Below are 25,869 nucleotides of genomic sequence, written 5' to 3' on the forward strand. Positions count from 1 at the left end.
ATGTGTTCGAGACGAACATATTCTTCCAAAATCATCTACAGTAATAAAAAAAATGTGCAGCAACCAGCAGATTCAGTTCTCAGGTAGTTCCAGCAGCCATGCAAGGCCAGAGCTTGTAAACCAGTTCAGGACTCTCACTCCACAAGCCACCTAAATTTATAGGTAGGGGAGAGGGAGAAGAGAGCAGGGATTGTGGTTGCACCTAATTTATATTAACTGGAACAAGATTCACATCAATCTGCAATACAGCAGCTCTGACTGTTTTACCACAGCCTGAAGTAACAGTGCAAGTTCACATTTTGAGATGGAGAATAAAAAGAAATTCTAGCCTTAGAAATATATACGGTAGGGGGAAGGGAGGAAAAAAGTCTGCATCCTAGGATCATTTCACACCTTCAAAAAAAAAAAACACTCTTTCTGAATGCTTAGAGACACATAAAAGAGTAAATGCCATGATCTAGAAAACTATTTCTCCTTCAGAAAAATATTTCTTCAGCTATCATGCACTGTGTGATTTTTCCTAAATGTTATGTCACTTGGTTATTCAATGGGGAAAAACACCCCAATGCATCTGTCAAAGAGGCACACACACACACGATCAACAGAATGCATCTGCCCCAAGTCAAGAAAGGCTTCCACCAAAGGCGTTAAATATCACTTGGCAAAACATTTGTTAATTTTGGTTAAAGAACTTCACAAAAGCAGGAAGGGTGAGGGGATGCATGGGGGAGAAAAAGTTTATCTCTTTATCCTAACAGCAAGAGGGACACACTGTAAATTGGCAGTAACAGCAATTAATCAAGCTGTTCACAAAGTTAGTCAGTAATGCACTAATTTCCCCTGAAATGCACAAGCATAAATGAATGCATGAACAGAGGTCATCATGTTGTTGTGATGCATGTGGTTTTAATCACAATAAGCCTTTCAGTTTGTCTTCCCCTCTCTGCAAGTAACATCAATGCAGGTGAAAAATGCAGTTTTCTTTCTAGCAGCTTCAGAGACGTGAGACTGCAAATTCCCATCTGGGGCATGGCGCACATTTTCACAGAAGCAGTTTATTATCATTCTCTGTATACATGATGAAGAAACAGAAAACTCTTCAAAAGCCTTGACCACCTGCCATGCTGATCATCAAGAGTATTTCTTCCCTCCCTCTCCTTTTTCTTTTTCTTCAGTGTAACTGATTCAAATGGAAACAGAGCCAAGTTTCTCCTGCCTTGAACAGGAAGAAGGTTGGCACATCTGTTCTGCAGCTCCAGCATTTGTCTTACCTGGGTCACAGATATCTAAGATATCTAAAGATATCCAAGTATTGAGAGGATTTTTTTATTTAATATTAACAAGTGTAACAAAGGAGCTACTGACAAAAATCCAGCTTTCCATTCTGTTACCCAGGTCACTTGTACTCTAACTCTCCACCTGCATAATTTGGTGAACCAAGCTGTCCTACCTCTCTAAGACAGAACAAGCAATTACACTTAACTCACAAACTTGAAACAGCAGCCCAGCTCCTGTGTGCATTGAAAACATACCCATATTTCATTTCCCTAAACACCCTTATTTCACTCTGCATCCCATTATAAATTTATATATATGCAAAACAGTCTATGTGTCTATCTGTATCTGTAAAACTACATCCTGGCATACTACGCAGCTCATTTTTTGCTCATTTGCATTCCCTTTAATCACCATTGATTTACTTTAGGTAAACATCACAATAATAAAAAAGCCTTGTCACAAGTTAGGAGCAACTTTTCTAAAGAGGCACTGAGATGCAACACATCTCCTTTCGGCTCTCTTTTTCTTCATAGACGAGGTATTATCCTGGTAATATCACCCCCCATTATTCTATTTAAATTTGACTGCATTCTTTGACACCATTCACGTCTAAGGTTTTGCTTAAAAAGTAATCCAACTAGCTTCTTCTGGCCACAATAAACTAGGGAGGAAACTGGACTTTGACCACGTAAGATATAAACAGAAAACAGAAGAAGACAACAGTGAATGAAAAAGACATCTCACCTCAGAAGTACCACATTGTCTGACAGGAAGGCTCCAACAGTCATATCTGAAATGTTTGTAACATTGAGCTAGTTACAAAGGAAGCATAAAATTCAGTTCTCTCAAATCTGTTGCTAAATCACAGAGCATGAATCTAAAAAAAACATTTTCTGACTTAGCCAGTTTGTCCCTTCAAATATCATTGTCATAAGTCTTGTAATTGAAGGATTAGTTCTGTGATGTTCACTTCTGCTTTGTTGTTTGATTTTTATTACTACTATTATATTATTGTCTATTTTTGGGTTATTTTAAGATTGCCATCCTAACAGAGCAGCTTCCCAGTAACTTAAAACCTTGGCCAGATACTGAATCATTGTAACTGTCCAATCACTGAAAATTTTTATCAGGAGTTTTGAGTGGCAGAAGGAAAACGGAAAAAGCAGCTCAGTTTCACTGATCACCTGCAATGGCAGGAACTAGGAGCCTGAAAACAAGCAGCTCTGCTGTTTTCTCAGCCTGCTGCTGTATTTTCCTGATGCTCTCACTGCCAGAGTAATTGACATACCTGGGTAACCATTGCTATCCATATCAACTCCCCCTGATATGGACTGGCCAAACATACGCAGGTTTGGGTTTATTGTTTGTCCAGATAGCTTCTGCAGTAGAAAACACAAAAGTGAAATTAGTCATTAACACCAAAAATCCTCTAAAAAAAACCCCTACCAAAACAAAAAGTGCCAAAACATTTAAGCATTATTTCCATGGCCACTGGGTCTCTCTTCTGTGGGCTGGAAGTGCTATGCACCTGCTGTCTTGCACTGCACCCACACAGCCCTAACAGGAAGGCTGTCAACTGCCCTTCTGCTCCTGGCTAGTAGGAGACCAGTGTTGAGTTGAACTAAAAACCCACGCTTGCATTACAATACTCATGCAGACTAAGCAAAATAAGGAACACATCAAATAGATTTCTGCATGAGGAAAAAATATAACTGCACTCAAGAGATTTTTTTATTACCTTAATTTCTGTCAATAAAACTTTTAAGAAGCATTTTAACAATATTAATGATTAGTAAAAATAAAAAATCACGCACAACCATTTCTTTTCAAAGTCTACCAGCATACTCAAAGTCAAAATGATTAATTCTCATCCCATTTGGAAATTCTGGTTTCCATCATCTATTACAGAGTATTTTCTGCCAGTTTGGATGTTGTATTTTGTTTTTGCCTCCCCCCCCCACCACAGATTAATTGACTTCTAACATAGTTTCTTTCTTCTTTTAATTATTAACACAAAACTTTCTCTAAATGATTTGCATTGTAAATGCCTTTGTCTGAAGCAAATTAACATGTCAAAATATCTTTTTCTAAGAGGGCAATCAGCCAGCTTTCAGTCATTCTGCTGGGCCACCAATGCAAGACCTGAACTCAAATCAACTTCTGACTGCAGAATTACAGACAGAGGAAACCATGAAGTAATTTTAAGTCTGTTGGAGGTGCTTCACTGTTTGTGACATGTGACCAACTTTTCCTGGGCCTCCCATAAATAAGTGCAATATTGGACAAAAGATCAGGCAGGAAATTTATGGAAAAAAAGACTAGTTGAAGCTAAGAAAGATATCCTGACAGTTAGTTTACAGGGAAAACAGTGCTCCACTGAGCACAAATCTCTTTTTCTACTTGTGGGCAGGTAAGCTTAAGACAATTGGAAGTAACTTCATCCCCACAATACACTGACATTCCATTTTTGGGGGTCACAGTTAGAGCAGTAAATCCCACCTGCAAATACCTAAAAGAGATCTGTGGGTTCTTTCCGCCTACAAGACAGAAGAATAACCCTGCTTTTAAGTACCATAAATGAAAATAGCAGGACACAAAGCCAAGTCAGCTGCTTCTGCTAATAGCTGCCACTGAAGCTGCTGAAGGGACGTCAGAGAATGACACTTATCAGCGCTTTAAATTATGAAAGCAGGAGGAAGAAGAAGGAATAGCTAACAAAATGAAAAGGGTAAAAATATATACCCTGCTGGACAGGCCCCCCCTCCACCTCTCACAGCTTATTTCAAAGAGGAACTTCACAGCAGTGAGATGGATCAGGAATATAGTAATAAGATACAAAATGTCTTCCACCTCCAGGTTAAAATCCAGAGCAGATAGGTAAAGAGATTAAATTTTTACACAGTGTTGGTTACACACAGGACTTGAACCAGCGGTGTGTCTAGTGCCCTGCACCAGACATTGGGAAATGGCAGAGAGACAGTGCCTGTAAATGGTGCCCCCTTGGCTGCCTCAGGACATGGGACAATGACATGAACAGTTTATCAAGAGTCAATGACCACATACCCTGCCACACTCTGGAGCTGGGTGTTGAGACAAAAAAAAATTTAAGCGAGTAGAAATCCATTTAGATTTAGGTAAAATGTACCTCTTTGAGCTTGTCAACATAAGTAAAATATGCTGTTTAGTCTAATAACTACAGCACTAGCAAAACTGCCCAGCTAAGGAGAAAGAATACAAATTTCTAAGCTAAAGAGATAAGAAATAAAAAAGACTCTTCAAACTTTAAAACAAACAAAGCACAAAGTGACCCAGAAGTTCTCTCTGTACTTTCTGACAAAAACTGAGTACAAGTATAACTAGCTGTAAGTGTAACATGAAATCAGAAATATGAATATGCAGAAACATATTGTAAAATTCTATAAATATGTAAATTAGCTAGAGTAATAAAAAAAGATCAAGAGTTTTCAAAAGCACGCATGTCTTTTAAAGAGAAAAGATCCCTCACATGCATCCAGCACTAAAATAAACATACCATCCCTACAAATCTTTATAAAAATTGTAGGGTCTTAATTCTTCACCACAATTCAGTGTTTTCCCACTGACCAAATAGAGAGATATGTGCTGGCCTTGCTCCAATGGAGAGGGAGAGATCACAAACAGGATGCCTTCCTTCCCACCCTGCTGATCTGTCCTTAAAAAAGTAAAATTTTCCCAAGAATGACAAAAAAAAAAAAACTAACTAAAAAATTAAACCAAACAAAAAAATAAACTATACTAAACAAAACAAAAAATCTGATCCTTTTCAGCAAGAGCTGGAAAGCTCTGCGGTTTTCAGAGAAGAACTTCCCAGCCAGTGGGAGGTTCTTGGCAAAAATCAGGCAGAATCATCCACATGCCATACATTATGAATACTTCTAAAACACACTGAAGACTCACTTAACTTCCTTTCTTCTCAAAAGAAGTGCATGCCATATACATGGTAAAGGAAGAAGGACTAAACTTTTATAGTCTATTGAAAGAGTTGCCAATATAACCACTGAACTCTTTAATTCTGTGTAAACTGATTTACTATGAAGGATCCCACCCAGTAACAAAACAAAACAACCAGAACTTCAAACACACAGAGAGAGAGGGAAGAGTCAGGCTTTTGGAACAATGAAATGTGCTAGACAGAGACTATGAGACACATGTTTCATGTGCATGAGCATAAATTTATCTTCTCTCCTGCCTGGCTACGGCAGCTAAATTGCACTGTGTTGTCTCTGCACAAGATACTATAGCATATCCCTAGCAAAGTTTTACTACATCATATGTGGGTAAGGGGGATGGCACCTAAGAATGGCCTTCTGACATATTGTCAGAATGCAAGAAGGCCAACAAAGTGGGTAAAGAGGTACAAAAGAACAGTTAGTAACTCTTCATTCTCACAAAGTCTGCTCCTACAGGAAGAAAGTGCAACCTCCCAACTTCCCACTGACCTCTCCATAATTTGCATGCTCAACCCTTCCAGGGTTTTCATTTCTCCTCTGCATTAGTACTATCCCTAAAAACTAACACTCAACTTTTAAGACTCTGCTTGCTTAAAGAAGATACAGCTGACAACTGTAACAAAAGACAGTAAAAAATACCTCCTGACTAACATGATTTTACCTTTCAGCATATATACAGACAAACTTTGGGAGAAGCTATCTTCAAACCAGGACTGAGAAAAGGATGTAGTTCTATGACAAGGTTACCTATTAATGGACCCTTAAGTATTGTTTATTTCTGCAGGTCCTGGGAAAGTGACTTTCAGATAGGGATCATAAACAATAGTAGTACGTACCATAGAGTACTGAGGTATAATACCATTGGCATCCCCATGGTAAATGTACACTGCTCCTATGTAGTTATCCTCCTTTGGTGCTCCAATGGCAACATCTGTAAAACATTGCAGATTTCACAATCCATTCCATTATTAATCCAACTTTTCCCTAATTTTAGGGTACAGCTAGCCATAGGAAAACAGCTCCCCATCAAAAGATGATTAGTAGCTTATATGAACCTCGGTAGAAGAACTGATTTGATTTAATTAAGAGCTCATGTTAAGATAAACTTTAAAAATACACAAATGCATATAAATTTATACACATATGTATGTTTCACATAATCAGATGTTGTGCCTAATTAGACACACGTTCTTTTAAAAAAATGTGTTTATCAACCAGCAACCATACTCAAAAAAGTGAATTTAGAATCCCTTAATAACCAAATCTTCAACCCATGAGAACATCAGCTTTGTGAACCAAGACAAGACTGGCAAAATATTTACTGTAGCAGTACATTAAGGTTGGTTGAAAATCCAAGGCTACACAAAGAGGCTGTGTATATTAAATGGATAGGCAAGAATTAAATACAACTGCTGAGAGTGAATTTTCAAATTACAGTTGATCCAATTTAACTGCAAATTCCTACAGAGAGCATAATCCTACCTCCCATTCTCCTTTCCTACTTGGATCTAGTGACTATGCTATCTGCTAAAATTAAGCTTCTCACAATTGCTTCATACCCACAGACTGATCCAACTCCCTCTGCAGTCTCAGCATTACCATGACTGACAATAAATATTAGCAATTACACATAAGCAGATATCCAGGTGCAGAGGAAAAGCATGTTCACGATTTGTGAGGACAACCTGCAACGAGGCTGGGTTAGGCTTAATGGGATACTGTGTCCTGAGTGGCCTGGAAGAAATATATCCAAGCACACACTAAGTTGGCCTTTGTTTAGAAGTCACTGCACTTCCAGAAATCATGGTAGAAAAGGAACACTGACATTTTGTTCTCACCTACTCCTCTCACAGCATGGGGTCTCACACTGAGCATCCTGAGAATGGAGCAGGGAGAGAACAAAGCAAAAGAGAGAAATTAATAGACTATGTGCTATCAGGAGTGAGAAGCTACTTCTGAATTATACTTCTTGACAAGACGTGAGATTATGTCAATGAAACCAGAAAGGCTTGGAAACATAAGGAAATGGTCAAGAAGAAAGAAGTCAGACAGGTTTCTGTTTTGTTTAGGGTGAGGGTATCTACAGCCTTTTATAAGCCATACAGGGAAGAAGAAAATACAATAGCAAGGAAAGCAAAACAATGTTAATGTGACCTGCACAGACACAAACTAAACCAATATCAAGGACAGTCAGCGACAAAACGCTTTAGCACACAAATCCTACAAAAGCAGATTTATCCTTAGGCTGAACCCTGGTGCTAGTCAGGTCTGGATAAGCAACGCATGCTGTGCAAGACTGACAGTGTCACCAGTGTTGCTCACACTTATGGAGAAACAGCAATGGAGGAAATTGCACTGACCTGGGAAGCCATCATCATCAATATCGCCAAGGGCAGCCATGCTCTCCCCAAAGTGTGCATTATAGGTGCTGTCACCGTCCAGGGTGAGCTGCTCTTCCAGCACTCCCTAGCAAGCAACAAATAAAAAAAAGTCAGGGAAATGGCGCAAGCCCTGGATGAGGCAAGCCTTCCCCATGGAAGCTGCCCATGTGCTGTAGAAATGACCTGGGGCAAAGATGCAGCCTGTCTCTTGCTCTCTTTGCAGTCAGATTACCAGAGCTCTAGAAATGGAATTTACTTGTGTTTTAAACTTTCTGGATTTTAGTTTTAAAGGAGGAAGGGAAAACAAAGGAGTGCAGGACTTAACCAAAATACTAAATTAACTAAACAGCAACTCAGAGGGGCAATTAAATACAGTCACAGGGACTGGTGAATCATGAAAGTTTACAGATGCCTAAAATATAACAGCCCAGAGTTTGCTATTCTCACAGATTATATCCAAGGACCAAAATCCCCAGTCCAAGTTTATTCAGCTAAACTCCAGCAAACTAAGGAGTATTTTTCCCTAAGCAAAGAACATTTAATAATTGGATTTGAAAACATTTTAAGTACAGGACAGAAGGATTAAAGCAAAGTCCTCCAAAAGCCTTCTTAAATTAAGAATATGGAAATATATTTAATGAAATAAAGAGACTGAGAAAAGTTGAAAATTAAGTAGCTTTGTACTACTATGCCATGAGAAGCCTTATATGGCGCTGGTATTTCCTACCCACCCACCTTCTGGTCAGATTATGTAAGTTTTATTTTTTTCAGTCTTTTCTTCAGGGAAAATGAACACTTCCACAAGAAAAATAAATTTAGTGACACAGTCTACGTCTGTACCCACCTGAGGGCTGTTTGGTTTTGCTTCTTTGTGAATGAGAATAAGCTACTCTCTGGAACATGTACTAAAATCTTTTACTCAGCTGCAAGGAGTTGCTGACTTTAAGAAAATCCCACATAATGAAATTGAAACACAACAGATAGAAGACAGGCAGGCCTGTATGTGTGACTCAGTTCTTTTCAGTTGTCACAGGAAAGGGCAAAATATAAGCGTTTTAAATGTAGAATCATCATGTGTGTTTGTTTTATAATACAGTGTTCTCTGATCCTCTACAACAACCTTTTAAGCAATGGAGCTTGCAGAATGAAACTGATGTCATGATTTTTTGCCTTTTTTTATTATACCTTTTATATATCTTTTATATACCTTTTATGTATCCTCAGTGCTCTTAGCATGCATTATTGTAATTCCTTAAGTCTGATAACTCAGCATAGTCCTGGTATTCTGTTAGGCCAGAATACCAAACATCCTAGAGACCTCACAGTCGGAGGCCAGAAAACCCTATGCTATCTTAAGAAACCAAGGTCCTCTTTAAAATACATCCTGTAAATTACGATTAGGCCCATCCAGGGGGGAATTCTTCAAGATGGGGAGATATCACGCTATTCATTCAAGCCTCTCACTGGGGCATCTTTGTTAGATATGGTAATTTGTAAGGTCTATAAAATTGTACATGATCTATCAAGTGTGTGCATTTCGGCGCATCCCACACTGGCAAAGTGGTGCACCATAAGGATCCTTATTAAATACTAATGAAAAAACCCTGTATCCCTTAACTATGTCTGACTCTTAATTTTTAGGACTAAGGAAAATGCATCAAAACAAAGTTTAAATTGTCCATTGCTCAAAATAAAGCCCACAATCCTGCGAGCCATTGCTTGTGCAAGTAATTCTAATACTCCTGGTGCAGGAGCATAAAAGACTTGACTATTTTATAGAAGATAAACATTAACTCATGTATACTCTCACTGTGAGCAGGAAATGTTGGCTATCTGTTCGGCATTCTGGACCCTATCCTGACACCCAACAGCAGCACTGCAACTGAAAAGGTGGAACTTCCTGTCGATAAAGCGGAAAAAGTAAAGCTCAATTAAAGGAGCAGTAATAAAAAAAAAATTACAGCAAAAACACTTGTCAAGTCTCCTAAATGCTAGGACTTCTGGTGAATTTGAAGTCTAGCATAAATAAATTCAAAGTTCTCTAAACACAAGCCAATTTAACTTTAGTCTGTAACAACTCTTCCTTTGAGACAGCAGCTTTAGGACCTGAATATTAAATATTTAATAGTATGTAAACAACCACTGTTTTCCTATAAATAAAACATAAGAATGGCCTTGGTTAGCCAATGCAACAAAGTTCAGACTTTTCCAAGACCAATAGGTCATGTGAATTCCAACAATACCAGCTGATAAGAACCTCCCCTAAAACCTCTATACAGGGCATAATGTGAAAGTAACATGAATTTGATCTCTGCTTTCTCTCTTCTTCCTCAATCCTCAGATATTTGTTTTCCAATTTGTATTTCAGGTTTTAGTGACCACTCAAAACACAAAGGAAACTCAGTCAAAGCTGCTGACTCTTACTTGGTTTTGGCATTAAATCCACATAAAGCCACAAATGCCACCAAGTTTCAACATAGAACCAGAGACTTTCTCAGATCTCTTTGAATGATTTACAGGTCTGTGATGAATATGGGCTGGCATCTGACAAACTACGATACCAGATGAGTCTTCCTGTGACTTCATGCTTTGCTAGAGACATCCAGAGCCCCACTTGAAACACTGAGTTTCACCATGCAGTGCTGGAAGGACATAAGCACTGCCTTGCCAGGGACCCACACCCTCATCCTTTACCAAGTCACCTCCTGTACATACTCACATTTCCTCTGTTGATATAGACTGTGACTTGACCCTCATCTCTGATCTCAGAAAACATAGGTGCTCCAACCAGTAGGTCTGACAAACCATCAGAATTCAGGTCAACTGCACATAAGGAGGAGCCAAAGTAAGAGCCCATCTGTAACCAAGTTGAGTCACAACAAAGCATTCAGTATCTGCCCACACACAGCAGGAAATCATATAGGTGTGGTTTTTGTTTGAGTTGGTTATTCTTTTAATTTCACATGATAACTTGCTGCTTTATCACTCACAAGCACTCCTATAGAGAAAGCTTTAGGAATAATTCTGGTAGAAATGAAAACACTTTACTATAACAGTGCACCAAGCCTGGATGTTTTACCAACAGAATAGAAGTTATACTCTGGGACATACTTAAGTGCGACACTTAAAGAGCTTTCTTAGACTAGCTTTTGCTTGTCAAATGCTTAAAACTAGGAAGGGGTGAAATGAGTTTCCCAAACCAGACCTGGACAGTGATTATTCATGCCCAAAGTTCCTTGAAGTTGGGCACCACAGATGATCTGGGGATACCTTAAAGAAATAATGAAAGAAATAAAGAAAAATAGGCAAGAGGCCGTGAGGTATCTAAGACTACCTCTTTATTATAGACTATCTTTCCCTATTCTATTTGTATTTATTTGTATAACTCACTGTCAAAGGGTGTAGTGGTTGTGGGTCTTAATCATTGCCTTTCCTCTCATGTACAGGCAGGTAAGTTGAAACAGAAACAAAGACTTTCAATAAAAGCTTTTCAGTTGATACAGAACAAATGTAAACCACTTTCAATTTCCACTTATTATTGCTTGATAAACTTAATTGCTTAAAATAAAGAAATACATTAATTTCACTTCATTATTTTTAATATGGGTAAACATTGAAGACTATCTCCCAGCCAGCACCCACATTACAAATTTCAAAACACATTTAAACACAAGAAGGAAACCAAAAGCAAGAATGATATTTCACTCTTATTTAATTCACTTCTGCTAAGGTAACATAAGGCATACTCTTTGAAACCAACTACAAACTATAGCCTAAAAATTAAATGCTGCTTCAGCAGGAAACTGGGGAAGATGCCACTTCATATTGGAAATTGAGTGCTGTTTTCTACAAAGTAGGAAAATCTGAGATTAAAGGAATAATTATTTATGTACTTGAATGCTTTTGCATTCCTCACAGCAGATGTGTGACCTCCGTACCTGTAAGTTAACATTCATGAACCCGAATTATTGGACATACTAGAAGATGGGCAACAGCAACTCTATTCTGTGTAGTCTGTAAGATTTAAAAGTTGCTAAATATATAATGCAATGGTGATTGAAGAATAGCATTTCAGTTTGTTAATGCATTTTTGTGCTTCTGTGGGTTTAAAGTTGGACCTCAAATATAATTGTAGCTTAAGTTCCCTTGTGGATTTTTTGTTTATTTTTTTTAATCCACAAAGGTTTTAAAAGAAATTTCTCATGGGTAAATTTCTCATGGGTAAGGAACAAAAGTTATGAAAAAGCATTTTATTATGTATTCAGGCAGTTTTCAGGAAAAAGCTATTATTTACTTAACTGCAACATGGCATGTCTGCAGCATGGGTGAGTTCACAGTGTTCACAGTTCAGGTAAGAACCTGAAGTTTGCAATATTAACACTTGTAACAAGGTGCTGGATTTTCTCTTTTTGTCTGCATTTGATTTCCTAGTTCAGCCTCCATTAATAAAAAAGGAAGGAATAAACTGGCCTGCTGTTCATATCTGCCTACCAAGAATGTCAGAGCAATGAAATTTCACACCACTGGGGAGGATGTAGCATTTTATGAGAGCTAATTTCCAAGCAGTGCTCATTGCTAAGCAGGTCTGGTTTCGCTTCTACCTCAAAACAAAACAAAAAACAACAACCAAACAAAAAAGGTGATTTAGCACAGCCTTGTTTTTAAAATAAAATTCTCATTTGGACTTTAGGGAATTTATAGAAGAAGATGTTAATGAAAAAGAACTCTGAAAGTATTTCAATGATGTAAATACTTGATTAGTTAAGTTACCTATAAGAGTAAAGTAATTAAATTGAAAAGGGAAAGGTTTTGGCTAAGACCTGGAAACTTTCTGATGGCTCTGTTTATTAGGTTGAGGAATAGTCAGGAGCACATCCTTAGAGACATTTAAAACTCAACAGGGAAAGAAATTAACAGGAAGCAATCAAACACAGGAAATGCCCTGGATTAACTGGGAGGTCTTTTCCTTTCAAGATGTCTGTAATTCTGCTAGTGCAGAGAAAGTAAAATTTTGGAGAGGCCCTAAAATACAAGTCACAATATGCACCTACAAATGCTTGTAGTTTCAGCAAATTTATTTCACTACATTCAGTAAATTAACATCCCCTATATCAGGCAAGTTTTTAAATACTGCAACTGTGTCTTGCTGGGAAAAAAATAACAAGATATAGTAATATTCCCAACCAGAGGATACAGGCAAACACTTTGGGTCTTCCTGAGGGTAGCAGGTCTTCCCAGAGCCAAATGCCTCCAGAAACCATTTTTTTCTGTATTTCTTATCCCTCCAGAAGAACACAGGAGATCCCAGATAAAAGGTATCATTTCATCACTAAGTTATTCCCAAATAAAGCTTTTTTTGTTGCTACCTATAGCTAGACATACTGTCCATTTTGTTTCTCCTGCAACAAAGCTCCAGTAAGCCCCCAAATGAAGAACACAAGCTGTTGCCCATTCAAACACAACACCACACTGGGGAATCTAGATCTCACTAGCATTCACTAAATTTCATGGAGGGGGAAGGCAGCTCAGCTTTAAGACAGCAGTTTCAAGAAGAGAATGAAAGACTGATTTATAGTTGGAAGGGGAAATCATCATCTGTTGAGGCAATGAAACTGCTCCTCCACAAAACAGTGTAACTGCAATATCTTCCTTGTCACAACACAACACAGGAAAACAGATTGGGCCTTTGCATATTAAACTGAACTCCAGGTTACCCACATCTCCCAGTAACATCTACTAAGAGGAAATCTCTGCATCTAGGCTCACCTGGTGCCCCATGTCCCACATCTCAGAGGTACTGCTACAGTCACATAAAACTCAAGGGAATCACTATTACAATTTCCAGCAAGACCTTTTATTTCAGTCACATGGGCATTGAGCAGACATTGCAGTCATGACTGCTACAGAAGAAATGGCATACAGCTGATCTGTAAAATAGGTTTAGTTCTTCTAGGAGGATAAGAAGAAACAGGGTTTGCTGGACATCTTATGAAGGAGTGGAATGAAAATGATGCTCCGGGACGACTCTGTCCTTATTTCCAAACCCCTCTACCCCCCTCCAATAGAAAACACACATATATAAATGCTCACCTTTTTTCCTGAAGCCTGAAAAATCTTTATTAGAGAGCCTGATTGTCTGTCCGTTCTGAAAATATAAACCTGAAAGGTGAAAAAAGAAAAAAAGTTAACCAATACTAACTATGAAGCACTTATGCTTTCTAAATAATATCTAAATCATGATCATGACTATTTCCAGGATCCAACTTCACAGCCACTTTACTGGTCAGCCTTCTTTTAAAAGATGACACAGAGTTCACCACTGCCCTGAAAAATCACAGGCTTGTCATAAGAAACACTTGAATATTCATCTTGTTGCCTACTTTTTTTTATTTGCTTATGTATGTGCACATGTGTGCACTAAAAGCATCTAGCCAGGCAACTTTACAACTCTCAAATAAGTGGCATCTCAAGACTGTCTGGAAATAAGTAGGGCAAAAGCCTGAGAATGTATAACCCTGCTCCCCTTCCCTTATCCAGCATTCCCTTATTAAGAAAATGTGCCTGCACATACTGCATTGCAAACTTCATGATGCTTTAGGAACAGTCAGAGTAGAAATCCCAATCAGACTACCCACAACAATCCCACTGCTTTTGTCTGAAAAAAATTTTAAATCAGAAAACTATTCAAACACAGCCTATTCTTTGCTCATTTCCACAGGAGAACCTGTTTAATCAAGAATCTTCAGGGATAAAATTATTGATGATTCAAGTTCAAGAACACATTTTGTATCAAAATTTCAGATGTGAAGTACATGGCTTGTAGAAAGGGATTCACTTCAACAGAAAGGCTGGTTCAGTCAGTCTTTGAGCCTCCTGTGGCATTTGACAGGCTCCCTCCTAGCAGGTGCTCACACAGTTTGTAAGACAGAGGACCTCTTACTTCCAAGGCCATGTGGAAGAGCCAAGCACTGGAATGTGGTGAGTTATTAACAGGTGGTGAGACAGAGCTCAAAGCTGTTTTCAGGCAAGAACACAGCACAGGTTTACTGCGGACAATTGCTCTATATACACAGGACTCCCTAGCTTATGCAGCGGCATGTTTAGCACCAAGAGCATGTTGCCAGGTGTCTCAACTCCAAACCCAGTCTTAAATAATGACAATCTTTGTGACTTTGGAGAAATGACCCAGTCTCATTAAGAATCTTGGCTTTAACTTAAGTGAAAAGGTGTGACAATGCTAATCATTTTCTGTCAGAGAAGTGGAAAAGATCAGCTCATTAGAGTATTTGGAAAGCACAATAGGACTGACCATTGTAATGTTCTGTATTCAGCACCTCTTACCAACACTTTGCCATGTGTTCCTGCTACCCACATCCCATGCCAAGGGAGAATAATGTAAGCTTTAAAGACAAGAGCAGTAGTCTTTAAACTACAGAGCCAGGTGCTTTCTTGTGGATCTCTTGCTATCAGCTGTGTTTCCACACCCTCCTCCTTGTTAGAGAAATTAAATTTGTTCCACACGAAAAACAGCTTGGAAGGAAGGTGCACTGTTAGCAGCCATAACAGAACACCTGGGATAAGGAAACTATGTCTTTCTCATGCACACGTCCTCTCAGTAGCAACTGTGATGCTACTATATCCTATATGTCCCAGTCATGCCAGATCAGGTGTAAATACCAAGTTCATCCTCTACTTTTTTCCCATTTTCCCCACTTGCACTGCTACCCCCAGGACATGGTCATTATCAAAAATAATCTGCCTAAACAGGATAGTTTCCTGGTAGTGAAGGCTTCTCACTGCTTGTTATGATTCAGCTACAACTCATGTCACTAAAAAGCATGAGAGCCAAAGGGAGGAATATGGAAGGGGGCTGCAGGACATCTCTGCTCAAACAAGTGGTGACAGCAGGTCCCAAATGGATTGCATTTTGAAGAAAGAGAGACAAAAGCAGATCCTTTACATTCCTGCTCTCACTCTCCCCACTCCCACTTTTTCCACCTTTGGTTTAGAAGAGTATAAGCAGTCACAGCACTCACCCTTAACCAGTTTCTCCAACAGCACGTGGATACTCAGCACAGGAGGACCAGGCTTGCCTAACTCACTAGCGACTTCCATCTAGCCATTCACTTGTTTACATCTTTGGGACATTGCTACATATACCCACAGGAAGACCTTTTTTGTTTCCTCCCTTCTTAAGAGACTACCACCAAGATTTCTAATTATAGCTGGCAAAAACCCCAGACTCTAATACACTAAACATCAAAGTATTATGAAGTTTAAAAATGGCATCAAATCACCTAATCTCATTCTATTAGAGATGTTATCTTGAAGTAAACACTGAAATAGTCAAATGTGTGAATAAAAGAAGCAGAAGACAAGTATTTTCATTTATAGGAAAGTTTTAAGTAATACCTAAATGTAACAAATCCTAAACAAAAGCAGTGTGAAAGAGATCTTGTCTGTGTCTTATTAAAATGGGTATTGTAAGGACTGGGTGGGAAAGAGAGGGAAGGAGGGCAAAGGATGTGATGCATCAGGATGGACAGGTTGAGAAAATTTGACAACTTCACCAAATTACTTCATCTCTCCCCTGCTCAGTGCTCAAAACTACCTTGCAGACAAAAAACTCTTGTCTTCTCATACATGTTAGAACTGCATCGGTATTACATTTCATGCACTGTTGCATCCAACCCACATTACTGTTTGATGAAGAGCCACACCTTTCCGATGCCTCCATCCTGGGGAGCTCCTCCTACAATGTCAGTTGTAGTTGGCTGAGAGAAGTGACCCGCTGTCACCGCATATCCTGAGTAGTAAAGGAAATAAATAAATAAACCTGACAGGAAATCAGATCAGTCAGACAGATCAGGCTTATAAGGCTTCCCTCCTCCTGGGCTGCACTTCAGAGTTCAACAACCCTCCTGCTCAGGATAAACCAATATTCTGTTCAAAAGTTCATGGAGATGGGAAGTGAGAGTGAACCCTCCAGTAACCTTCCAAAAGCTGAGACAAGAAAGCCATGTGTGTGGAGATGACCAAGGGACACAAGGACCTCATATTGGCAGCAATTTGCCAACTGCAAGTCAAGAAAGGGAAGCAGAGAAAAGCGATCATATGACCACAGAGAAAGTATCACGTCAAAGAGCAACAGTCCCACTTGGATCATTCAGGAGTGTCCTCCTTTGGCTAAAATCACTGCCCAGGAAGGCTTGGAAAATCATGGTCCTTTTTGGTCAGGGGAGATAGATGAGGACGTTAGGCAAAGAGAAGTCAATAGCTTAAAAAGTTTTTTTTCTAGGCAATAAGAAAAATGGGATGATATAGCAAAGAAAAAAGTGTGTATTTGAAAGAAAAAGATCAAAGATTCAGCTTTATTTCATATATTAAAATAATATATAATAACTAAAGCTGAATAGAATAGCTTTCCTTCTAAGGCTCTTTTGTATTTGCCTTGCTCTTTTACTATACATTATGAGGCTCTCATCAACATGGTAAACTCTATAATTCAAGTCTATCAGTAGCAAAAACTATTTATGTCTGCAAACAGGTAAACATTTACTCTTCATTTAGTTATCACCAAGCAGTATCTACAGAATGATGGGTTTTTAAATATTAAAGTTTAAGGAGACAATGAGAGGTCCGTGCAAGACTTTAGTCAAACAGTATCTAACTGCTGAAATGCCTTCTAGCTCTCAACAGTCTCAAGCACTTCTGATTAGATGGAAGCCTTTAAATTAAGCATGTCAGGGACATTAGCTGGTTTTAGAGCAAGTAAAACCAATTAAGTTAAAGATCTACCTATATCCAAACGTTTCACAACTTCCTTCAGTTGCCAATAACACATTTAGATTGTGTTATTTTTGTTGAAATAAATACATCTGCAATACAAATTCTGTAATCAGTTACTGCACCTATTTCAAAGGCACATGTAAGCAGACATGCAGTTCAACTAGTAACAAATAATTTGCCTGTTACAGGGCAAAGGCAAGAATGTTAAGAAGCTCACCACAATCCAATGTGTTGTTAAAATGCCTTTTCTATATTAGTCAAAAAATTATAAAAAAGTGTGGGGGAAGGGTGTTAGAACAAGGAGAGAAAAACTGAGTATTTTGAATGCTTCTTTGCTTCCAGATAAGTATCATTTTAATTCAAATATTCTTCCTTTCACACTTTTTATAAAAATACTCTACATCACCATAGAAACAAACATTACCAACTTTATAGTATCAAAGCCTTGAAACACATTGTTGGACGATTTCCTATTCACAATGAGCACTAGAGAGCTGCTTACCAAGGTATGTGTACCTCCTGGCTATCACAGCATCATCATTCAGCTTGTAATACGCGTTGTCAGTGAGATTCAGTACTTTGACAGTTCCTGTCCAATAATAAGATCCTGGTGCCCCCATGATGACCAGTTCCTACAACAGGAAAAATGGAAGTGCATGGGGAAAAGGGTAGGAGGAAAAAAAAACAATCAAAACTTTACACATTAACAGAGAGGGGACAGGATATTCACTTAAAACACCAATAATAAGTCTATCTGTAACAACCTCCATTCTGTGTGCATTTGGACAGTATCCTTCCTTCTTCCCAAACCTGGGGATCACTGTATATACTCTAGTGACAGACTGCCTTTTTATAGTCCACTTCTGCTCAGCTCTTCTGCTGCAACAGAAGACTTTCCTCAACCTTACTAACCATCAAGCTTATCCCTGCTAACATAGTTCTCCGAAAAGTCTCTCTACTTGCTGCCTTTACCAAATATCCTTCAGAAGACCCAGAGACAGAAGTACTTCAGCCCACCCAGAACCCATCACTCAGCTACAGATCATGCCCTGATGCTTGCTGACATGCTATAATAACCAACCATGATGGAAACAGCACAAAGGATTTTGATTTTACAACTGGGAAGCTAAACAGCTGCCATGCATTCAACAAGCAGCGTGTGTGTTATGTCCTAGGTGGAACATTTTGCCCAGCTCTGTCATCAGACACTCTGGTCTTTGAGAGACAGCCTGAATATAGAGTCATTATAGCATCATAAAATGGCTTGGGATCATTACAGACAACCAGAGTGATGGAACATTTTAAAAGACCTAGAAATCAGGCACAGTTTCATCCAGCATTCAAAGGTAGATGGTCATGAATAATGTTTTTGAGTCAAAATCCACAGTACATTTACATTCAAGAAAAATTCACAAAATGTTGTCCCAAAACATGCAGCATCCTTGCAGAAAAACCTTGCTCCTGGATATGGTTTTAAATACCTTCAGCAAGGGACCAAATTAAACCTGAGGAGCATTAACCCCAGGAAGTTCTTCATCACCCAAGAAGACACATATGTGAACAGCTGCTTTCCTCACATCTCCATTCAATGCAAAGCCATGGAGCCATGGACTCCATCTTTGTGGGAAATTGCTATCATATCTGAGTCCCCTTCAGGTGACCAGTTCCAGTTGGGGGAAGATGTAAAACAAGGGATTCTCCTAATAAGACTACAGGGACAGGAAAATAAAACCAAACAAAGAGCAGCATGTACTTAGAAATAGCTTTTTCCTTGTTATGGGCCATACCTGTCAGGTTACATACTGACAGGAAAAACTACCATCCACAGCACTGAATACAGGATAGAGGACCACCTGTTTGACCCAAAAAGCCATTTATCTGCATTTCCTGCTGCCATCAGACTGAAGTGATAAAAGTTCAAAGGTATCTTTTGAACTAGGGTAGCAAGGGAGAATTTAAGCCTGGGAACAGAAACAGGCTGGGGAGAGCAGACAAGTCAGGAAACAGCTGCTGCTGGCTGAACATCCAGTTACCAGACAGTGCCCTTGCAGCAACATTGCCTGCCATTCCAGTTTACTGAAATGGCAGAAGGCAATTTCTGACTTTTTTTATTTGTATCAGTCTGGACAGTACCTTCTGTAGATCAGTGCATATATATAATTAGGAGAAGGTATGTGTTCTTAAAAAAATTAAAATAAAACCAAAACAAACAAGCAAAAAAGCCACAACCCTGAAACATTAACAAAAGAAAAAAATCCAGGCATAAGGGAACAAATTAATTATTGACAAAACTGAAACATGGCTGATAGACTTCTGTCCAGGAAAGAATGTGGTCAAGTATTTAGAACAACTGTGGTGCATATATTCTAACCCATTTTTTTTCTCCATCTTTCTGCAACAAAGAACTGTAGTAAAACTGAAAAGAAGTGTTTATCTTCTGTATGCATGTGTATGTATGTGCATTATATTCATGTACAGGTACACACACGTAAACAAAATGATTCAAGAAAGACTTTTACATCATCACTTACAGTAAAGAGCTACTGACAGACAGAGAAATACCTCTATGCAAGTTTTGGGATGTACATAATAAGAATATTCCCTGAAGACATTTCTAGAGTCAATTCATTTATACTTGTCCACAGACCTTGAGAGAAACATACACATACGTATGAACCACTGCGCAGTCATTGTGCAAGAAACAGACACCTGAGAAACTAGACAAGGCGGAAGGGTGTTTGCTAGCAGGAAGGGACCATTCTCAGCACTCAGCCCACTGTCCAAGCCATACTTGGGAATCTCCTCCTGGAACATGCAACAGGAGAGCCACTTACCACCCCTAAGCTTTCCATGCATGTGCCCCAGCTCACCTCAGTGAAGAAGCCTGCGATTCCTGCCTGGCATGAACCATGCTCCTCCCCATACTTCTTCTTGTACTCTGGATGGAAGAAGGGAAGAAAACAGTGGTCATCCCTGGCACAGCACACACTCTTCACCTAAGCCACCTGCATTGCTACTCACACAGCCTGGAGACACACCAGCATGCAGGGCTCCTGGGTTTTATCAGTGGATTGGCCACCAAGGTGCACCATGCAGCATACCCACCCACATCAGGAAGTATCGCAAGAAGCCAGCTGGGGAGAGAGGCCAGAATGCTCCTACAAAGATGGTAAACAAGCAGTACCACTGCATTACAAAAAGCAGCATGGCTCCAGTAAAGGTGCATTAGAAGAGGCTTCCATCTGTAGCAGATCACCACAGCTCAGAAGGGAGGAGCAAAAAGTGATGCACATGCCTGTGTGCCACAGACTCTGCTCTAGGAGGTTTAACGCTCAGGCCCATTACCACCTCAGAGAAATAAAGTGATATTCCCCTACAGTGACAGTCATCAAAGCCCCTAGAAACACTTCTGGTGAGGGTGCTTCAGGACACAAGCTCCAGGAAGAAAACAGTGACTGAGGATAAACCATGTGTTTCTACATGATCAGACAATGGTCTCTTTTGCAGGATGTTTAGATCTGCTGCTTTTCATGGCCACATGCTCAGAGCTCCCAGTTCACAGGGAACCCAACCACCACCCTACAGCTTTTGTTTATGGACTTGACATAGCAATCATTTGCCCTCTCAAACCTGAGGAATTTTTACTTTATCTTTTTGATGATGAGAAAAAAAATATTTCTAGGAATACATTAAGTTCACAGTGAGGAACAGGCAAAAGAGGAAAAAAAGAAAATCACTTTCCACCCCACCCTAATTCAAATATTTTCATCTTGGAAGTATTTGAAACTTACAGCTGAATCAGAGCCTTTCCAATTTTTTTCCAGAGCATTATTTTCAAGTATCTACCATACTATCACTACTTCCTGTATGTTACAGTAATTCATGTCCAGAAACAATTTAACATATAACCTGATAACTGCTAAACTTTTTAATACTTTTTTTTAATTTAAGCCCCATTAACTCACCGCTAAATGATAAAAAAGATAATGAAAACAATGAGCAAAGTGCCTCTGGAACCAAGCAAGTTCCTTTGGAGTTCCATTTTGTCTTATTGAAGATCAGAAGGAATTAATTATAAAAAATACTGCCTTCTTGCAAAATATTTTATGTAGACGCACGTACACACACACACCCCATTCTCCCTTTTGTACTACATACAGCCTCTTCCTAACATCATAAAGATGTTCAGAATTTCAGACATTTGCTGAGGTCATATCAGCTGCACAGGGAGAAGTCATTTGGAGACACCATGCAGAATAGAGACTTGATCCACAAATTACAGTCCAAATGCACCAACACTCTTGGCCAAGACAGGGTCCTGCCAAAGTGATATGCATCCCAGCAGACCAGAAGCACAGCTGGGTCTCCTAGAGGTAACTCGTGACAATTCCACTGAGAACTGAAGCCCATATTAGCCCATAGTTATTCAGCAAGCGTTGGGGTTCTGCTAACTCTCCACATACAAATTCTCCAGGTAGTACTTGCCTGGGGAAAAATATTTTTTTATCAATTTTTTTTTATTAAGAGAGCCAAGGAGAGAAGATTACTCCCTCCAGCATTTCTTGAAAAATAATTCTGTGCATGTCCTAAAAGCCTTGCATTCACTATAGCAGGATCCCCACCCTTGCATGATGCAATGAGGAAGGTCGAAGCCCATTTGGAATTAAATCTGGTGAAAGATATCAAGGCTAACAAGAAGGGCTTCTTCAGATACATCAACAACTAAAGAAAAGGATATTAAAGAAAATGTAGATTCCACAGCTGAGTGGAAGCAGGGACCCCTTGCAACAGAAATTGCAGAGAAGGCTGAAATATTGAACGGCTTCTTTGGCTGCCTGTTTTGAAGTCTGGGGTGTCATTTGCTTTCTTCCTGTCTTCAGGCTCTCTTTGCTTCAGTCTTCACTGCCAATGCCATGACATTTCACAAGTGGAAATGTAAGCATGGAGGCCCAAACACCTCAGACATCAGGGCTGTTTGAGAATTTAAAGCTCTAGTGACACAGAGGAGAGATCAGCACACCAATTTCGGGGGGAATCAAGATAGGTGTAGTCCTCCCTAACAAGCCAGCAGCCCAGTACAGACAGATATTGGGCTCCTGGATTTCTGCCTAACCGTTTCAGCACAAAACTACCCCTCCTTGTCTGCTCCCCTGCAGTGATGTACACCTGCAGTGATGTACACCTGCCTCCACATCCAAGCAAGATTCCTTTCCACCCATACACCCATGGCCAAGGGGTGCCACTCATCCTAGATGGCCACATCCCAGCATCACAGACTTCTGTCTACTCCCTAGAGCCACTCTGCCCCTCCCAAGCAATAGATGAGCCCAAAAGGGATGAAAACCAAGATTGCTTCTATCTCACCTCCACTTCAGTGCATGGTAGTGACACCTGTCACTCATATAACATAGCCAGCCAGCCAGCCATGAAGTAAAGGAACCAACTAGATGGGAATTGTGCAGTTACTGTATCAGCTCACAGTTTTTGTACGCCTGAAAAACAACCTTTGCATGATTTTAAATTGATTTGTTTTCACATAGCTCCAGGCAATAACTGCAGTCAAGGACAAATTTGTTGTTTCTACATTCTTTGTTCTTTCTTGTCTGCATGCCGACTGCTGTGCATTCCTGATGACACAGACTGCAAGCCATGAAACTGCTGCAGCAACAACTGTCAGCAAAGCAGCATGATAAGGTTGAATCTGGAGGAGGTTGCAGCCTGTGCAACTCCAAAGATATGCCATGAATAATGCATAAAGGAAAAAAGAGAAGAAGATGGCAGTGGTTTTTAGCCAGGATGATCTCAGGTGACATGAGAAGTGAGACGAAAGAAGGAGTAATTGAATAAAACAACACACAACCAAAAAGAATAAGCTTTGATGTATGACAATTCTGAAGGTAAATGCCCCTGAACCTTTCTTTGAATAAAACTCTCTGCCAGTCTCTAAGCAAACTTCAATGCCATAACATAAACTAAGCTACAGAGTGCAATAAAATTATCATCCTCAAAGATGTAAACTATCACATATGCTGAAAGCTTTTTGTTTCCTATCTTACAGTGTTTCACTACCCTAGGAAGAAACAGTAGTAATCTTTCTGACCTAGCATTGTGATACTGAGTTTCCACCACAAAGCAGGGATGTTTTGATGGCTCCCAGAAAACCAAATGTGGTTTGGACCTGTGGGAAAAATGACTTTTTGTTTTGGATGCAAGGAATATGAGCATGTGCTGTTCCCCTTATTTACTAACCAAAGGTATCATCAGTCTTCCCCACTTCCATCATCAATTCTTACCACAGAGGAGTAGGAAACCATTCCAGCTCTCCTCATCAGCTGGACTGCCTCTCACAGTACACACAACCATCCTTCTTTGTAAACTGAATGCACTGGGGGAATGAAGAGACAGCTCCCTTTTTTGGAAAGCCATTAAAACTATGGGAAAAATAACCAATTGAAAGTATTGCCTGGAAAACTGCGACCTCATACATCAGCTATACCACATCCAGCTCATTTAAACCAAATTAGTTCCTACTCAGAGAGATTGTATTTAACTATTAAGTTTCCTGCTGTGTTCTAATTATCTCTCAATTCCAGACTTCTGTCAGCCCTTTCAGGGAAGCCAGGCAAGAATAAGATGGATTGAGACTACTATGCTGTTGCACCAGTGCCATCTAGTCAGGAAATTTCCATTTCCTCCATGGATGGACACTGACGTGCATTCAGCTGGCCTGCACCCTTCACCTGTTGAGGATTATCACCTTAGCTGGACTAAAAATAAGGCTTCTGGAAGCAAGCACACCACTGTCTACCCCTATTTGCATATAGCAAGATACAGAGAAGGTTGAGACACTGGAATCTTGTCAGGCAAAGGCATGTGTCCTAGTGCAGCGTTTGCAGCCACAGGTCTGGCAGCCTCCCAGCAATAGTCACAGAGGCTGTCAGTGCAGAAGCACTTCAGACTCGATGCTTTGCGCTAGCAAAGTGTCAGGAGGAAAATTATTCTGCTCCTTCCAGAAAGTGAAGGGGAAAAAGTTACAAGGATGACTACAAACTTATTTCACAGCAAACCTTAAACAATGAACTCCTCTGTGTGACACACCACAGCTATCTCTCTTGGAGCTTGTTTTATGGAAATTTAAAGAATCAGGAGTAAACAAATGCAGCCATTCCTTGTGACACTGTGATTTCGTGTCTGGTGGGGTGGGGGGCTGGGTGGAAATAAGTCCCAAACTTTCAATTTTCACTTTACTATGCAGTGAAATTAAGCCAGCATAGTACCGCATCAACCCTGCCAACTTTCCACTGGCTGCTCTACGTGTACTAGGCCCACACATTTCTATTTTTTAGCAATTCCTGGCAAATATCCCATCAGATTAACAGCAGTTTTACTCCAAAAACATGATGCATAGATAAATACAAGTGATTCTTCTCTTCCAGAAACCACATCCCCACCACGGCTTCAGGCAGTGCAGAAGCAGTACCAAAGGCTCAGAGGAAGCCCCACTGGCATTCCTGCATGTGCACAATGTCCATAAAGTTAATATCAGATGTTTTGCAGTGTATGACATCAGCCTAGTGACATCGTGATTTTGCTGACACTAACAAGGAGGGCAGAGAGGCAGGGAAGGACAAATACAGTAGAACAGTACCCACAACAGGAAGGCTTACTTAGCTTATATGTACTCTGCCGCACAGCAGCTAGCATGGCTGGTACAAGTCCCTCAAAACTTCTCATATATCAAATAATGACCAATTTCAGGGCAGGAAAACATCAATGCACAACTGTATGCCATCTCCAAAAGGTGTGTAGGTTTGCAATGGCAGATTCCTAAGCAAAGCCCAGAGGGAGGTGAGGAGCCACCTCAGAACAGTGAGCACGAAACGGACACAGTTCCATCACAGACCTGGCTTTACAGGCCACCAAGCTAGGACCTAGCCACTCGATAGCAACAGAGAAACTTGTCGGGACATTCACTGCCTTATCCCTCTCCAACTTACTAATGCCAGCAGCAAGCCTGCTGCTGGCCATTGCCAGCTATGAACAGGAGGGCAAACAGTTAAAAGCAAATAAGTAAAATCAGAGGTTTTGCCCACAACAAACCCTGCTGTGTTTTGTCCTCCAAACTTGCCCACTTCCTCAGGCTCCTACAATGAAGAAATGAAAGAAAAGAGGAAGCAAGGATGCTTTCCCCAAAACATTCCTCTCAAGGCCAAGAATCTTAGGAGATACCATATCTTCTACCTAACAATACATTTATGCCTCTAACTCAGTTAATTGCTCTTGGCCAAGGAGACTCTGTCTTCTGAAGTCTTTAAAAATGGAAACATGATATAAAAGTCTCACATGCATTAGATGTAGAGAAGGAGAAATTAAAATGATGGCACATGGAATTTGGTGCAGAACCAAAAGGCACAGCCACCCATGGCTCAGAG

The 25,869-nt window shown here is 39.9% G+C and overlaps 1 protein-coding gene across 8 annotated transcripts in view; it reads right to left on the bottom strand.

Annotated features, from left to right (window-relative positions):
• The window catches only part of ITGA9 (integrin subunit alpha 9), a 265,797-nt gene that overhangs the window by 223,450 nt on the left and 16,478 nt on the right, over positions 1-25,869 (bottom strand). For 6 of the 8 annotated variants that reach the window (XM_068201244.1, XM_068201198.1, XM_068201225.1 and 3 more), the window contains exons 5-14: positions 20,308-20,375; positions 17,940-18,069; positions 16,369-16,454; positions 13,739-13,807; positions 10,368-10,505; positions 7,628-7,733; positions 6,104-6,198; positions 2,567-2,657; positions 2,023-2,068; positions 1,366-1,452 (exon numbers count right to left, since the gene is read on the bottom strand). In XM_068201244.1, coding sequence (XP_068057345.1) covers positions 1,366-1,452; positions 2,023-2,068; positions 2,567-2,657; positions 6,104-6,198; positions 7,628-7,733; positions 10,368-10,505; positions 13,739-13,807; positions 16,369-16,454; positions 17,940-18,069; positions 20,308-20,375 — 916 coding nt within the window. The remainder of the gene's footprint in view (positions 1-1,365; positions 1,453-2,022; positions 2,069-2,566; positions 2,658-6,103; positions 6,199-7,627; positions 7,734-10,367; positions 10,506-13,738; positions 13,808-16,368; positions 16,455-17,939; positions 18,070-20,307; positions 20,376-25,869) is intronic. The other 2 variants (XM_068201235.1, XM_068201190.1) reach the window with 2 other exon arrangements.

This window comes from Anomalospiza imberbis, chromosome 1 (genome assembly GCF_031753505.1).
Source record: "Anomalospiza imberbis isolate Cuckoo-Finch-1a 21T00152 chromosome 1, ASM3175350v1, whole genome shotgun sequence".
Classification (NCBI taxonomy): domain Eukaryota; kingdom Metazoa; phylum Chordata; class Aves; order Passeriformes; family Viduidae; genus Anomalospiza; species Anomalospiza imberbis.